The sequence below is a fragment of the Vigna radiata genome, unplaced genomic scaffold (genome assembly GCF_000741045.1).
Source record: "Vigna radiata var. radiata cultivar VC1973A unplaced genomic scaffold, Vradiata_ver6 scaffold_364, whole genome shotgun sequence".
Classification (NCBI taxonomy): Eukaryota; Viridiplantae; Streptophyta; class Magnoliopsida; order Fabales; family Fabaceae; genus Vigna; species Vigna radiata.
The window spans coordinates 145,751-162,423 of record NW_014542352.1 but is presented as its reverse complement, the minus strand read 5'-3'; the positions used below and the strand labels follow the sequence as shown (position 1 = coordinate 162,423).

The 16,673-nt window shown below is 32.5% G+C and overlaps 2 protein-coding genes across 3 annotated transcripts; one reads left to right on the top strand and one right to left on the bottom strand.

Annotated features, from left to right (window-relative positions):
• The first annotated feature begins 2,877 nt into the window (after positions 1–2,877).
• On the top strand, positions 2,878–7,519 carry LOC106779545 (protein VTE6, chloroplastic). The gene is made up of 5 exons (XM_014667665.2): positions 2,878–3,419; positions 3,922–4,175; positions 4,800–4,923; positions 6,519–6,623; positions 6,914–7,519. The coding sequence occupies exons 1-5, from the start codon at positions 2,940–2,942 to the stop codon at positions 7,004–7,006; spliced, it is 1,056 nt and encodes a 351-aa protein (XP_014523151.1). The 5' UTR covers positions 2,878–2,939; the 3' UTR covers positions 7,007–7,519.
• Positions 7,520–12,824: 5,305 nt separating this feature from the next.
• Positions 12,825–16,673, bottom strand: LOC106779546 (B-box zinc finger protein 22). 2 transcript variants are annotated; one of them, XM_014667667.2, is made up of 3 exons: positions 16,192–16,673; positions 14,317–14,742; positions 12,825–13,423 (listed from the first exon to the last, which is right to left on the bottom strand). In XM_014667667.2, exons 1-3 carry the CDS (start codon positions 16,372–16,374, stop codon positions 13,148–13,150), a joined length of 885 nt encoding a protein of 294 aa, XP_014523153.1. In that variant the 5' UTR covers positions 16,375–16,673; the 3' UTR covers positions 12,825–13,147. The 2 variants fall into 2 exon arrangements, with proteins under 2 accessions (XP_014523153.1, XP_022632333.1); XM_022776612.1 differs by having other exon boundaries at positions 14,317–14,782; positions 16,192–16,302.

The window sequence follows — 16,673 nt, the reverse complement described above, 5'->3', positions numbered from 1 at the left end:
GGGGGCTTTAGAAAACCCCCTCAGATGTGGGTAAAAAAAAGGGGCTGATTATATAAAAGGCCAAGGCTGGCCTTAGGGTTAACAAAAATGACAACTCTAATTGTGATAGGTTGTGATTGAAGTCTTTTGTAAGGTGTTGGTATTTATAGGAAAAGTATCTTAGGGTTTGTGAGGTTAGGTTGCATGCAATAAAATTGTTAAGTTTGTCTTTGTTAAGTGTACTAAGATGTTTGTGGCACATAATGCTAATAAAGTTGTGAAGTTTTATCTTTATGGCAAAGTGCATGTGAAAATATTGATTTAGATACTGAGTTAGCCCATCTCCGAAGACACATCATATAATCATCATATAGTGTACTAAAAGCTAAAATGTGAAATCTTGTGTTTGTGGCAGAGTGCATATGAGAACATTGATTCAGATATTGAGTCAATCAATCTCCCAAGACATATTATATTCAAGTGTACTAAAACCTAAGATGTGTTTGGCATGCAACCCAATAAAGTTGTGAGGTCTTGTCTTTATGACAGAGTGCATATAAGAGCATTAATTCAGAGGCTAAGTTAGTCTTGTTGTAAAATATTATTATTTTATTGCAATTGAAAGTTGTGCAACGTTAATATTTTATTAATTAACAACAGTCAAATCTTTAAGTGCTGAAACAGTCAAATTTTATGGGTTGAAACAGTCAACTTATCTATTTTAATTTATTTTATTCTTTCCTAGCTCTATAAATAGAGAGCACTTTCCCATTCCAAATGACCTCAGTCTTTCTCATTCTCTTCTCATTATCCTGGGTATAAACTCTATTAGAGTAGAGTTTCTTGTTAGTTCTGAGATCCTCAGACATTTCTCTGAGAAGTTCCTGTTGTATCCTGGGGACTTGCGCAATACACCGCGGATAAGTCCTTAAGGACAGTGATTTACACGCCTCAGGAAATTGCGGTATGATATTTTGTAAGCATTTTTTCCTACAAGTCCATCGCCTAACACATGACAAATTCAAGTATATTAAATGTTAATATGTGTTTGACATGCAACTTCAATAAAATTGTAAAATCTTGTCTTTATGGCCGAGTATGAGAACATTGATTTACAAACTTAGTCAACTCATCTTCCATCATGGCAACACTTTACTGCTGGAGGGTACTACCATGGACTCGATTTCCCTTGCTAGATTGGGTATATCCAAGGTTGGAGGGGGAGGAAGAGGTGACCTAGCCTAGGTGCCATAACTCTGCCTACACAAATAAAAGTCATCAGTCTAACTCAAAGAATCTAACATATTAACCAAACATAACTTATAGCACAAAACAGAAACTAAGTACACCTTAATTAACGTACAGGTTCCCTAAGGAACATCTACTCTAATATAAAAAAATGTAACATCTCATTTAACAGTGTAAAAATATTAAATACAAAATTATATACATGATAACCAACAAGTAAAAGAAAACAAATATGCAACTACTATATTATTATCATACATAAGAACAAGTATTGAGTATAAAAAGTTATATACATAAAGTAATTGAAACTAGAATTTTCCCAAAAGAAAAGGATTATATACATAAGGGTTTATCCTAAACTATATTGATGCATCGCCTTTACCCTAAACATGATCAACTAGAACATTTCCATCTGCTCATACCATTAAGGTGATCATTAAACAAAGAGAAACAAAAACAGAGGAAAGGGTAAGCTAAGGTACAAAATGTTTGATTTAAAGATTCATAATATACTTGATTTATCAACTACACATGTCAAACATACAACAAATTCATACATTCACACAAACAGTTTACACTAAACTTAATTATTTGCATTCATGCCTTTAACATAGGGCTTCAACGTAGACATACACTTATAGTAGTCTTATGCTTTATAGATTCATAAACAAAGGGGTTATCACTTTACTATCTATAAGGTTAGTCTCCTTCGCACCTAGGACCAATTGTTTAGTGGCTAAGACCTCTTGTGACTCTCACTACATAACTCATTCTACTTTATTTGAGCATGAATAGTTATTAGAGTTCATGATACCTCTTTTCTAACCTCTCATATGTTAATGCATACACAAAACTTTATCATATCACAAAATTTCTCCTTGAAATTCTCTCGACAACATTTCAAATCATATTATTCTTCAATATAACATCATTGTACATTTGAAAGATAAATAAGAACCATAATAAATCAATCTCAAATAATTCACAACATAAGAAAAACATAACATACACATTGGTGCTTAGAGGTAGCGCTTATCGTCAAATTTTTTGCAAAAGAGAATGCTCAAAAAGCTTTAGCTGCTCCTATGAACAACACAAACATGATCAACACACGCCATTAGGGCCATTGATTGACCTTTATTGAAAGCTCAGACCGCTTATGTAAATTAGAATAATTCACATGCCCAAAAAAACATGCAAACTAAGAAAAGAAGCACAAAACTGATTCACTCTATTTGAGAAACTGCTCGGATAGAAGGGGAGAGCTCGTCTCATATATCCAAACAATTGCATAGGTAGTTAAAAATTGTAGAAAGGAGTGAGAGAGCTATAAAGAAAATAAGTTTAAAAAAATGATATGATTTAAGATAATCAACCATGTTTATAAAAATTCTATTTATACTTTAAACTTTTAATATTAAAATAATCGAGTTTCATTAATTTTATTATTTAAAACATATTATTAATTTTAAGACAATTTTCTACACTCTTACACCTTATCTATTTCGGAAAGAACTATCTTTTTAATGAATAAGAATATTGAAAAAAAAAATAATGAATATGATTATATGGTATATTATTATAGCTAAATATTTTTTTCATAAAATATTGTTCATTTGAGTAAAATTACTATGATATGCATTCATTGGCACTTGCCACCGTGATTGTTGGTGGTGTGTACTGAAGAGACTTCCCAACACGCAACCACCCCCATGGAATCAGTAACATGGGGTAACCCTCTCTCATTTTCCATTTTCAATTCCCATTCACGCCATCTCACACAATACAAATTTATGGCCTTTTCAACTCTCCAAACCTTCCCAGTACCTTCCTTTTCTTTTACTTTTTCTTCTTCTTCTTCTTCTTCTTCTTCCCACCTCAAACCCTCTTCTTCCTTTCCAAAACCCACTACTCTACTTCACAACTCTCGTCCTCTTCGCTCTTTCCCTCGCGCCATGCACGTCTCGTCCATCCAAGATGCCATTGGAGGGGCAATTTCCCTCGTCCAATCGTCTCCCGCCACATGGCACTCTGCGCTTTTCAGCAATGCCATGATATTTCTTTTGGGTTCTCCGATTTTGGTCACTGGGCTGTCTCTCTCCGGCATCGTTGCCGCTTTTCTGCTCGGAACGCTTACTTGGCGCGCGTTTGGCCCCCCTGGGTTCTTTCTTGTTGCTGTATACTTTGTTATTGTGAGTTCACTTTTCTCTCTTGCTAAGCTTGTTTTGAAAGTGGTGTTTTTCTCAGTTTAAAGTTGGGGTTTGGGGAGTGGTGTGGATTTTTATTCTAGGGTGGGGAATGTGGGGTCTTTGAGAGTGATGAATGTTGAGATCAAATTTTGGTATTAGTTGAACTGTGATGTGAAATTGGGTGGTGGTTTTTCCTTATTTTGAGAATGACAACTGCGGAGATCAAATAATGTGGGAGATCAAGTTGTTCCTTAACTTGATCTGAAAGAGATTAGTTTTGAGGGAAAACATGGTTTTGCGTGGAATTATATGCGATTCTGAAGGTGGGTGTGGAGGTTTTTCTAGATTAGTGTATGGCGAAAATGATGAACTTTTTTTAGAGAAGAGGGATTGTTTATTCATGGAGTTCTGTGCAATTTCGAGAATGGGCGTGAGAATTCCCTTTCTTTTGCAGCTGGGGTTTGAGGCTGTGTTCTTTGAATTTGATTTATTTGGGGTTTGTTAGGGTACAGCTGCTACAAAGGTCAAAATGGCGCAGAAAGTGGCTCAGGGGGTTGCTGAGAAAAGAAGAGGAAGAAGGGGTCCCGGTAGTGTTATTGGATCTAGTGCTGCTGGTTGCATTTGCGCTTTCCTTACTATTTTTGGTGTTGGGGGAGAGACATTTTCTCGGCTTTGGAGGCTCGGTTTTGTTGCCAGTTTCTGTACCAAGTTGAGTGACACTGTCTCAAGTGAGATTGGGAAGGCATATGGAAAAACAACGTGAGTAGTAAACTCTGTGTATGTTGTTTGTGTCATTTTATTATCAATCTATACCTATGAAGAATTGTTATGCATTTTCATATTTTAGCTTTTAAAGAACCCCAGGGTTTGAAATTGCAAATACTGTTTTGCTGCTATCTTGATATTGTGGAAAATTGTGGATGAATGCAGTTGGTGTGGCCACGATTGTGGATGCAATGTGATAACAAGAGACTCCAAAAACCATAACATTGCAGTTGAACTTAAAGTTGCAATTGCAAACTGTTTTTTAAAACCTTGGAACCTTGCCCCCTTCCCCTAATATTAGTTTTGTGCCATGAACTGAGGAAACCCCTCAAAGAATCATGATTCCCTATTGATGCAGAGATCTTCTAAACTGTTCTGTAATTTCTGGTGATAAATTTTCCAACTGGAAGCTACCCTGGTGTAACCCATATGTTGTGGTGCATGGATTATGCTGGCAATATCTATTGTATTGTGAATTCAATCTATAACATAACCAGATGTAATATATTTTTGTACATTTTTTTTTATTGCCACTACTAGTACTTTTGTTCTGAATTTCTTAACGTGAAATGTGAATTATGATTATCAATTCTAAACATTTTCTGGCATAATATCCAGGTACCTAGTTACGACATTTAAGGTAGTTCCAAGAGGCACAGAAGGGGCTGTTAGCGTTGAAGGAACCTTGGCAGGAATTGTAGCTTCCGTAGTTCTTGCTTTTATCAGTTTTCTCGTGGGTGAGGTACTTCAGTAATTTCCGTCTCTTAACATCTATACTAATCACAAATTCTTAAACAGTAATACTAAATAGAGAGTAGGCTTCCCAAACCTAAGCAACCAACTCACTTTGGGATTGAAACAATTCATCTCTATCTTTAATGCCAGAGAAATAAACAACCACTTATCTCTAGATCACAAACTCTACTATAATTAACCACTTACCTCAATTTTGATTATTTGAGCAATGTAGTGTTTTCTGAGTATATACAGGGTAATTTATAATTTTTTAGAGCTTCTATCACATTAATTTTGAATTGCGTTCTTATAATTTGCTTCATGATAGCCTGTAGGCTTCTCATGTCATCCCCTCGATGGCTTGTAAAACCTACAATATTACTGTTTTTGGCATTCAGGAAGCTGTTTAGAGTCTGAACTGCTAGTAAATTGATTTTGAAATAGTAAATACTATGTCATTATAAGGTTAAATATACAAACTTATGGAAATGGAATTTGGTTGAATTAAGGGCAAACTTTTTAGGATCTGTTGTGGCGGTGTTAGGGTTTTGTGTGAGGTAAAGTTCTAACTTTTGCAAGGCTAATAGTAATAATGGTTGCATTAGGTCTTTTTAAGGTGGTAGTGCCTTTCTATGCCAGTTGATTTGTGTTTGAAAGATGTTGGTGTTGCACTCATTTGTTGAAAGAACATCTTAGAGGGATTTAATAGCATGATATTAATTTTGTTTTTAAATTATTTTAAAGTGAGTGGTAGGTTTAGTATGAACACATCAGCTTTCTAATCATTGAACACAAAAGCATAAATCGTAGTAGTGTTTAGCAGGTCCTGTCAAATTCTGAAATTGCTATAGCAGGAAAAAGGACGACTAGGATATACTGCACATATAAATACTCACAAAAGGAAAGATGGGATCCACCAAATTTACAAAGCCAAGTCCGAAACATGAATTAATGCGATCCTTCCTATCTAAAATGATACCTAATAATAGTATGAAATGCAACATATCAACAAAGAGTTAAGATACTTTTCCTGAAATTTAGCCGTGCATCCTTCTAATGAATACTTTTCTCTCATTTGTTGTTTCATAAATTTGAACTAGTTAAATGGGATTCATTTGACATATAACATTAAACATAGTTTTACTGTTAGATCTGCAGCAGGGTTTTAGACATGACTATGAAATTGGGAAAGTGATCCTAGGCGCCTAGGTTTGGTTTAATAGAGAAAGCAATTTGATTTGAGAAAGGGAATGAAAAAGGAAATAAACCACTTTAATAATTTTACATTTTGCTGTTTGGGTTTTTGTGAGGGATAGAATATAAATTATAGGAGCAGAACTATGTGAATGCCTTCTTATGTTTTTTAATTGGAACTTTATCATAGGAATAAAATGTGAAATTTAGTGCAAATTATGCGACTAAACACCATTGGCCCTACAAGTTCAGGGAACATAGCTTGACTCACATTTAAATCACCTCTACTGCAAAGTTAGTATAGAAGAATCTTTACGTATGTAGTTATTCTTTTACGGCCACTTGGTGATGACTTTATGAATTTAAATTCTTTTTCTGACTTGCTTCTGCGTTTTGATTGTTAAACAGGTTGGTTCACATGAAGCAATTATATGTGTACTAGCTGCTCAGATTGCTAATCTTGGCGAGAGTGTAATTGGTGCTGCACTTCAAGAGAAGGAAGGATTTAAATGGGTAGGTTAACAAAAGCACTGATATTTTATTTTTAGATCCATGTCAAAAGTCCGTCTTGCCCATTAAATTTGCGTACATGTGTTCTATTTTATTCCGAATTATGGATTTCTTGAATACCAATTTGCTAATAAGATTAAATGTTGGTCCAAATTCAAACAGAATGCTTGAGCTTGCGTGCTCAAATCTGGATTTCATTTTTTTACATTCACCAGCTTAACTTGTATAGCTGGTAGCAGTATGCAGATGTACTTTTTCACCAGTTATTTATGATTATTTTCTATATTTTGCAGCTCAACAATGACGCAGTCAATGTCATCAATATATTAATGGGCAGCATCATAGCCGTCTTCATGCAGCAAGCACTCCAGATCTGGTGTTCTTAAAGTTGATGAGTTTTTGAGAAGCTCAATCACATTAACATGGACAGAAGACTGTCCTTCTGATCAGTGGTCATACTCAGATGACTTTGGTTATTACAAAGCTTAATAGCAGTGGCAATTGAACCAGGAAACTCAATTAAGCTGTTGCCACGATTCAAGTCAAGTCTAATGTACGAGAAGCTGTGGTTCTTTCAAAATGTAGGTGTGAACTTCCTTTTCTTGATCCAGCTTACTATCAAGAAATTTAACCGTTCTCTCTTGAATATTTCTGTCTTTTATAGCGCTCATTTTGGAGCATTTCAAATACAGTCCTTGGTTGAGTAGTTTAGACTTTAGTTGTATAGGTAATTTCGGAGATGGACTCTTCTACTTTATCAAGAGCCTCAGGATGTCACACATTGCATTCTTGTGTGCAATATTTCTTTTAATGCTGAGTTATACTAACTAAGTGCACGTTGTGTGCATTACCTCCACCAACACTGCTATTTAAGAGTTGAATTATCTTCTCTTGCTATATCTTAGTGGACTTTTTGTATGTATTATTAAAGCAACTATTAGTGTCACTTTTTAATCTTACCTGCCATTTCATCTTGGCAGTTGCTACTTGTTTTACTAATTAACGTTGGTAGCAATTGTTGATACAAGTAATTTATAAGTTTCTATTGTATAGGATGAACACGCCCCCAATTTTGCTATTTAGTGAATTAAAAAAACATACCAAAAGGATTATTCACCCAATGTTGTACCTTAAATCCAACTAATCACAATAGGGCGACTACTTAGCTGTGTTCTTAAAAGCAGGTCACCTATCAATTGACAAAACAAACATCCACTTACAAAAGCAAGCAGTCATATAGTCTCACTTAGCATTATAGAGTAGATGTTCAAAATATATATCCTTCTTGTTGCAGTTCAAGTCCCAGGATCATATGACAAATTGCAGCAAACCAGAAGGTAAGTCAAGTTACTAATGTCCAATCATATTGTAAACTTAGAATTTCAGCCAATTCACTTGCCCCAGCTAAAGCCGTTCAAGCACCTCTTCACGATCTTATAAATATAATTTAAGCAAATATAATAGACAAAATAATTCACAACATCAATATCAAATTAGCTTGAGAACATTTAATCCCATTATTTCATCAATTAACTAATGTTTAAAACAATTACTAGCAACTTACAAGCTGCCCATTAAATACTGCAAGATACATAAATCCTCTCATTGAATTTATGTTATTTACGATTGTCAAAATTTGATCCATAACCTATGAGTAAGTCTTAATCCACCTTTCAATAAGTTTCATTTTATAAGATTATCAAAAGAGGATAAAAGAATTCTCCACTTCCAAAGTCTTCTCTCAAAAACGGTTAAGGTTAGGGTTAAAAAAATGAGTTTGACCAACTACAAAATTTTAATTAACTCTTTAAAATAACATTTTCAGTCTAAGTCAAAGATTTAACCAAGTCTTCTCGTTTTGAAGGTCAGTCTAAGCCCATTCGGATTTAAATTTGAGTCGAGTCAGCCTGTATTAAAAGTTAAATTGAATCAACTCAAACAAAAGTTATTGTCGACCTGAAGTCTGGAAGAAGGCTGAGTCAAATAGGCTAGGCCGAAGGTCGATACAAGATAACTTGAGCTAAAGCTCAAGAGAGTTCATCACAGACCAAAATCGAGATGAGCCAGCCTACACGAGGATAAAAAAAGATTGACATAGGCCGAGGGTCAAGGTAAGTAGGGTTGGATTCAAATGTCGAGATAAGTTGTGTTGAGACCAAAGGTCAAGACGGAATAACTCTAGAAAAAGGTCGCAACAAGCTTAACCTAGGTTCAAAGATCAAAATTGACTAGTCTTAATCAAAGTTTGAGATGGATCGATCAAGATCGCCGAGAAAAATTGTACAACACCTTAATTTTTCATGTGTCTAAATTTATAACTATATGAAATTAGATTGTTTTTTGTTTGCTAACTACAATATTTCCTTGTATATTTTCTTAAATTAAAAATTTATTTCAATAATTTATTTATTCTGTGTGATTTGCGATGATTATATTTTGTATATAAGAAAATATGGTGCAGAAGCTTTACAAGGATTGAAGTTTATTTGTTGATAATTTAAATGATTATATTTATATTCATATATTTTAAATTTGAAAGACTATATATCTAAACTGCTACGTTTACTGGAATAACTCATCTTTAACCTCATTTCTTAATTTTTTTTTTTGTACACTTTTCCTTTCTAATCGCACAGTAAACATATTCTTCTTGAATGAAAATAATTTTCGCCAATCTGGATATAGAAATAGGCAATATCTTCTTTGTTTCCGTACAACAATATGCAGTATTCCTTAACCTAATTTTATATTTCTAGAAAATTTAGCCATTATCTGAATGAAAGTACAATTTTATGCACAAGTTGTAAGATATTACACTGCATTAGTAAGGTCCATATCATGATTGGGGTTGTCTTTGTCAAAGAATCCTAAACATTATTGATTATGGATAGGAAACTCGTCCAGTCAGCCATATCCACCATGAAAATTTATCAAGATTTTATAGCCTCCAGGTCTATGTGTTTAAAATCTCACCTCTCACTTTCCAATTTATTTCAATTCCTTAATATTCCAAATACAAACTGTAATACTCTATGCATGACAGCTATTTTTTTTAAATATATTTATAATAAAACAAGTCTATGGAACAGAATTAATCTTATTTACAATATTTTAGAGTCACAAGTTCAATAAATATTAAACGTGAGGTCTATTATTTGATCATTCAATGACATGAGCTTAATGTTCTAATTATTAAGTTAACTTTTGAGTTGTATTTTAGTCTAAATACATATACTCAATCTTGAACTTAATTTTTCTAATTTTTTTTAATTGATTTTAGTGTTTATGATTTTTAAAAAAATTTAAAATTTTGTTCATATTTGGCACGTAATTTACATGCAATATCGCTTATTATCTCAAAATATATTGTCATGGCTTTATAATTGTAAGTAAAATAGTTTATGAACTAAATAAAAATAATTTTAAATATTTTAAATAAGATATTTTTTATTAACCTTGGTTATATTATTTTAAGAATAATACCAATGAATATTTTTTTATGTAAAATTTAAACTTCTTTTAATATGACTTAATTACATGTAAATAACTATTAACTAAGTGATAAATAAATGACCTAAAGTTAAAGGTTATACCTATTTATATATTATAAATTAGGATAATGATATTTAGACAACATTTGAATATTAATTATGTGTCAATCTGTGATTGGTCAAAAATTACTTCACAATCAATAATAATAATCATAAACACTAATGTGGAGTAATTTTTGACCAATCACAAATTGACACATAATCAAAGTTCAAATGTTGTCAAAAAAATGTTGTCTAAATATCATTATCCTATAAATTAATCTTATCTCTAGTCGACGTGAGACTTATAATTAAAATAAATTCTAAATATGTTAAGAAGAAAATTTTGAATTTAACTCAACTTCACAAAACTGACTTGTAAAATGATATTTGCAACAAGTTATATATTATAAATTCGATGGAAAACTTCTAAACCATTATTAATAAGCATTTCAACGTGCATGGAGAGATGAATCAAGACACAAAGGGTTTCCATGATTAATTAGTTACTTTTTGCTCTACTTATGTGGAAGATGATTTGTACAGCTAGCACATTATTTGTCTTGCTGTTTCATTCTCAATCACTCAAATTCAATATAAGAATAACAATAATGTGTGGCTATAATTTTCTATGGATTTTTTTGTTCTGAGACATGTAGGGTGTGTAGTATCAGCATTTATCTAAGAAGATTTTTTAGGTGAAATAACGTTATCATACCAATGACCTTGCAATTATTATTTCTAAAGGAATATCGTTCTTGTAGGTCCTCTACACTCAGATTCACCACTGCGCACATTCAATTTCAGCTCTTTCATTAGTCTTTTTGTTTCATTCTTCCTTTTTCTCTCTTTCACATGGATCACTACACCAAATAAAAAAGAAAAAAACAAGTAATAAGATCAGAAAAGAAAAAGATACTCTCTACTACTTGGACTTCAACATATTTCAATGCGTTATATTTTTTATTTTTTCTTCAAAAGAAATTTAATTAATATATATATATATATATATATATATATATATATATATATATATATATATATATATATATATATATATATATATAAAATACACGTTCGAGAATATATTGGTCATTTGGATTAAGATGTATTTAACCTAAGTGTACTCAATCATAACAACATTATATTAATTTTGTTATTAATAGTGACAAAATGTATTTAAGTTAAGATAATGATTAACTAAAGTTAATCAAGATAAATAGTTATGTGAATCATGTTCGCTTAAGTAAAAGTTCATAAAAACGATATAAATATATTTTGAGATAAATTAATTACATTTTTGTTAAAATAACATTTAATATCATATGATGATCGTTAAAGCATATTTTACAAGTACATCTCATTTGATTTTGAAAAAACGAAGAGTTGAAACATCTAAACTAAAAAGTTTTAGGTAAAATTCAAAATATATTTGTAAAAGAGTTGAACATCTATAAATATAATTAATTTTACAATAATTATATATATATATATATATATATATATATATATATATATATATATATATATATATATATATATATATATATATATATTGATATATTTAATAATTTCACTTGAACAAGAATTTTTAAATAATTTTTTTTCTTTTAATTCTTTAATATGTCTTTTAAAATTAAAATCCTAATAAAATTTTAAGCTTTTAAAAAGATAATAATATTTTGAATATGATAATTAACTTTAATAATACGATAAAAATGAATTTAAGCTAATTTTAAATGATATTATTTTTCTTGAAAGTTAAATTACGAATGTGCTGCATTTTAGTTATTTAAATAATATAACATTTGTAAGTACTTTCTTCAATTTATATTTTTTAATATTGTTTATGTATACAAAATTAAAGTTTTTTTTTTTTTTTCAAAATGAAGTAATACACAAATCCAAGAGTTTGTCATGTAGTGGGCGACTCGTGACAAACTTGAAAAACCTTTATCACCAATTTGCAATGAGCAATGAAAAGAGTTTATAAACAGACAAGGCATCACTTTCCACAAATAATGACTTCTAAGTTCTTATCTAACTCAACCATAAGTCTTTCTCAAACTTTATGAAAATAATAATAATAATAATAATAATAATTAAGACTTATAAGAAGCACATTACACGTGCATCAACATTATCTTAAACTAATTAATGATTCAGACATAATTTATATAGTTTAAACTATTTAATAATATTCGTCTTTTAATCATTAATATCACTCCCGTCTTCAATTATTCTTGGCTTTTAATCAATAATATCACTCAAGAAACTCCATGCTTTTTACCATACCCTTAATTGTACGTTTAAAGAACTTCTTTGAATTAAAATGTTTTCAAAAATTAATTCCTGTCACAACAAATTTAAAATACAACGTTTACTTGATTGTTTCATTCCAATAACAAATAATCAGTAAAATTAACATTTTTTTATCTAACACAAAAATTACCCAAAATTGCTTTATCCCAACATTGCTGCATTAAATTTTAACAGAAGATTAAATATATAAACATTTATTTAAAGTAACATAAATGTAAACGAAAATTTAAATAACTTCATATAAAATCAAGCTGACAAAGGTAACAAACAAGTTAATTCGATATATATATATATATATATATATATATATATATATATATTGTCACAAGAAATTTGGTGAAGGAGAAAACTCTTGTCACAACAAACCAATATTGAATCAGATCTCTCTAATAATCCAATAGTGCATCTGTATAAGACTCGAGCAGAAATGAGAATGTTACAAATACCAAACTCAATAGTAGAAAGCCTTCTACACTCCGATTATTTGTTGATGCTTCGGTAGACAAATTCCAATGACATGCACATGCAGGGAGTTAGAGAAGAAACTGAGACAGCCAAGAATAGAAACATGTAGCTGATGAAATGAAGCTTCAGTGCAACGTGTGAGAACTTCGAATCATACCAGAAAACAATGGAATCAATGTCTCTAAGTTATTGGCAAAGAGTAAAACATTATTAAAGGTGCCTCCGGCGTCTAGAAACAATACTACTGATCTGAGAATGTTGCATGTGAGAAAAACTTATGTCTGGAACAAACACAAGACTATCAGATGAATACTGAAGGTGTTTTGGCCAGTGTAACCCAGAAGCTGTTGGTGGTGAAGGGATCTGTGGAACTGTCCATGAAGAATCTGGAACATGTTCCAAATAGTCCTCCTCCTCCTCCTCCATTTCCTCGTCACCGGATCTTAAAACCGGAGAATCAGAATCCCCTAACTTACCACTGTCAGCCTGCACATACTCATCAAGAAAGGAAGAGGTGAAAAAGAAAATTACACAACCATACAACCATAGAGATAAGACTATAACACAATCAAAGTGCAATCTAAATGGAAAGTTGATGAAAGTTAGGCAAAAACTCATGATGTATACCTAAGGTATTTTGCCTAATTATCAGTACATTGTAAACACTCAAAGTCCAAGGAACGTGAACATAATCAATTGAATGAGAATAGTCACAAGGGCAAAAAGAGTTTTAATAAAGTTTAAAAAATTTGTTGGATATGTGTCTATCAGTAAATTATGTACAATGATTCCTTTCCACATTCTCATCAAACAATATCATGTTTTTAAGTACTCAATAGTGTTTTTTGTTAATTGATCACCATTAGTGTCATGGTAATAGCTCTTTGTATAACCTCTAAGATGTTGATTTTTATTAATCTTTAGGAATTGTGTTTCAAGTGAAAGCCAACTGTGTATTGCACTTCTGAAAGGTCAATATTTCAAATGTTAAAATGGATCTACAAATATGGGAGAGAAAGAAACGGAAATTCACTTCAATCAATCAATCTGTCAGATTCCAATGCTTGAAGTCTACTGAATGTAACCTTTTCTGACCACAAATATGCAACATATTTGTAAAAGCTATACTATATTTGCCAGTTGTTTGGTGATGTGACCAACATGTTAATAGAGCATATACCTTTGGCAGACATGATTGGCCCCATCCCTGTTCTATTTTCACCAGCACATGTTAAGAGCACTACCACACATAATTTATCTATGACCAAAGATGAATCTAAGCTCTGGAATGCTAACCTAGTAAAAAAAGTCAAACCTTTAAAGATGGAAACTCTACCAAACCAATGAGCAGGGAATACAATAGGTTATGCCAAACATACCCTTGTTGATCCTTCCATGTAATCATAATTCTGACTGAACTCGTTTAGGCCAATAAATTCATCTATTGTCCACTGTGAGATATTTCCAACTGTAGAACCACCACCAAAAGACTCCTTAGCTGGTGGAAATCCCCCAACTCCTCCACCTTCGTTAGGTAACATTTCATTGTAATCTGAGTTCTGAGGCTCTGTGGAAACCTTTCTAGAGATAGAAGACGACTTTGTATCAGAAATTTTCTCCCCAGAATCTGACTTCAAAGACGATGAGGATGCACCAGGCTCCGTAGCTTCAAGGCCTACTCTTACACCGGTGAGAAGAAATCTCTGATGACCAGAGACATAAGCATTTGCTGTATGTATTGCCAAATCACATTTTCTGCAGAACAGAGCCCGATCCTCTAGACAGAAAAAATATCCTAATGCTTCCTGTAAAGGGTAGCAGACTCTACCATCATCACAAGCTAATCTAAAACAGAAACCAGTTTTAATTCATTTAAACTGAACCAAGACAAAACAACAAAATAAGGATATGATTAAATGTTGACTGACGATGATTTCAGTAACATATATTTCTTTATGTACAAGCCAATTTTTCCTGTAACAATAACATTTATCAAACCAAACAGACTTTTTTTCAATAAGAATAAAATCATAATTTAATATAAACCCTCAAAATGTAAATTGTCAATTAAAAGAACTTATTCTTGTGAATGTTCTCAAACGAAATTATGACTCATTTGGTGGTCAAAGTAGGCTAAAAAAGAGTAAATAAGAGAACGGGATACTGTAGAAAAGGACATGATCATGATAAGCTATCATCCTATCAAGTGTCTGATGCACACTAGATAACTAGAAAATAGCAGCATAAATTGTATGTAAATGAAAAATATCATTACAAAAGGTAATGGTAGTGACGGGGTCGGTGCTGGTAGCAGTGGGGCCACTGACAGCGACAGTAATGGTAATGATGAGGCAAAGACAACAATGACAATGGACAATGGTGATGGTCGTGATGGCGACAACGACAAAACTGATTGTGGTCTCAGTAATGCACAAATGGTGAATAGTGTTCAACGTTGAAGTGGTAATCACGGTGGTGGTGGTGGTTATGGCGGTGGTTGTAGCGGTGGTGATAGTAGTGAAAACTATTGCAATGGCCTACATGGTGGCAGCAAAGATGATGGTGGTAACGAAAATAGTGGTGGTTGTGATCATGGTGGTAATAAAAGTAGTGGCAACCCTCAACAATAATTGTGGTAGAGTTAGTGATAGTGGGATGAAAAGAGGGAAATTTTCTTTATGCTATCCTATTTATTCCTAAACCAATTCCTCTTTAGGATAACTTTTCAACAAGTAAACAAGATATGATAAACAAACAAGTTAAGCTTATCCTATTCCAGCAACTCAACAAACAAAATACTAAATAAGATATTATAACTTCTACTTTTCTTCATCCTAACCAAACAACCAAACTGACCCTCAATGGATACATAATACATTTATATTCAATTTAATCAAATTTGAAAGAAAAGAAAAGAAAAAAACATTAACAAAACCTGGAAGAATAGATTTTTCACTAAACCTCAACCTTAAAACCCTTATCACGGTAGAAGATATCAATCTCTGAGCTTTGTTTGTAATTCCATCAAGGACAGAGAACAAGCATAATTAGCATCTCATATACTGAGTCGAAAATCAGCAGAAACAGCAATTGCAATCCCCACATAAACCTCAAACAGAATCAAAGACAGTGATTTGATCAAACCCAAAACCTCCCCCAAGTATTAAGCACAAGAAACTGATTCCAAAGAACAGAAACCCCCCTACCCCCTTCTACCAAACTAAAACAAAATAAAAACCACAAAAGCAACACACCTGGCAAATGTCACATTTGGGCATATGAGAGGAAGAGGTAGAAAGAGGAACTCTCTGGTGCTTGCTGGCAAGCTTGTTAGCCGCATGAACCTTTTCATCACACTGCCAACACAGAGCAGCCTCATCAGCACAACACAGAACCTTGGCCTCCGCAGCCTCACAAACGTTGCACTGAATCTTCATCCTGTCTACCCCAAACCCAATTCCAGTTTCGCCTCCTCCACTATCTTTCCCTCAGAAAACACTCCCTCCCCAAAAGGGTATCAAACTCTAGCCTCTATTCTTCAGAAAATAATAAAATTAAGGTAAAATCAGAGTTAAAAAAAGTTAAACTTTAACAAATTAAGATAGCCCCACTTGAAATTGAGAAAGAAGAAGAGGTTTGGGACACCAAGAAGCAGAGGAACAGGGTTTAAGAAGTGGGGAGATTAGAAGAGAAAGAAAGGAGAAAATACGAAGGATATTTTTTGCGGCCAAGATGT

Excerpts from the sequence above, each read along its gene's own strand:
- LOC106779545 (XM_014667665.2), top strand. The coding sequence starts at position 2,940 with ATGGAATCAGTAACATGGGGTAACCCTCTCTCATTTTCCATTTTCAAT. Across the intron at positions 4,176-4,799 it reads AAGGCATATGGAAAAACAAC|GTACCTAGTTACGACATTTA; the intron begins GTGAGTAGTAAA and ends CATAATATCCAG. Across the intron at positions 6,624-6,913 it reads AGAAGGAAGGATTTAAATGG|CTCAACAATGACGCAGTCAA; the intron begins GTAGGTTAACAA and ends TATATTTTGCAG.
- LOC106779546 (XM_014667667.2), bottom strand. The coding sequence starts at position 16,374 with ATGAAGATTCAGTGCAACGTTTGTGAGGCTGCGGAGGCCAAGGTTCTG. Across the intron at positions 14,743-16,191 it reads CCAAATGTGACATTTGCCAG|GAAGCATTAGGATATTTTTT; the intron begins GTGTGTTGCTTT and ends TACCCTTTACAG. Across the intron at positions 13,424-14,316 it reads ACATGGAAGGATCAACAAGG|GCTGACAGTGGTAAGTTAGG; the intron begins GTATGTTTGGCA and ends GAGTATGTGCAG.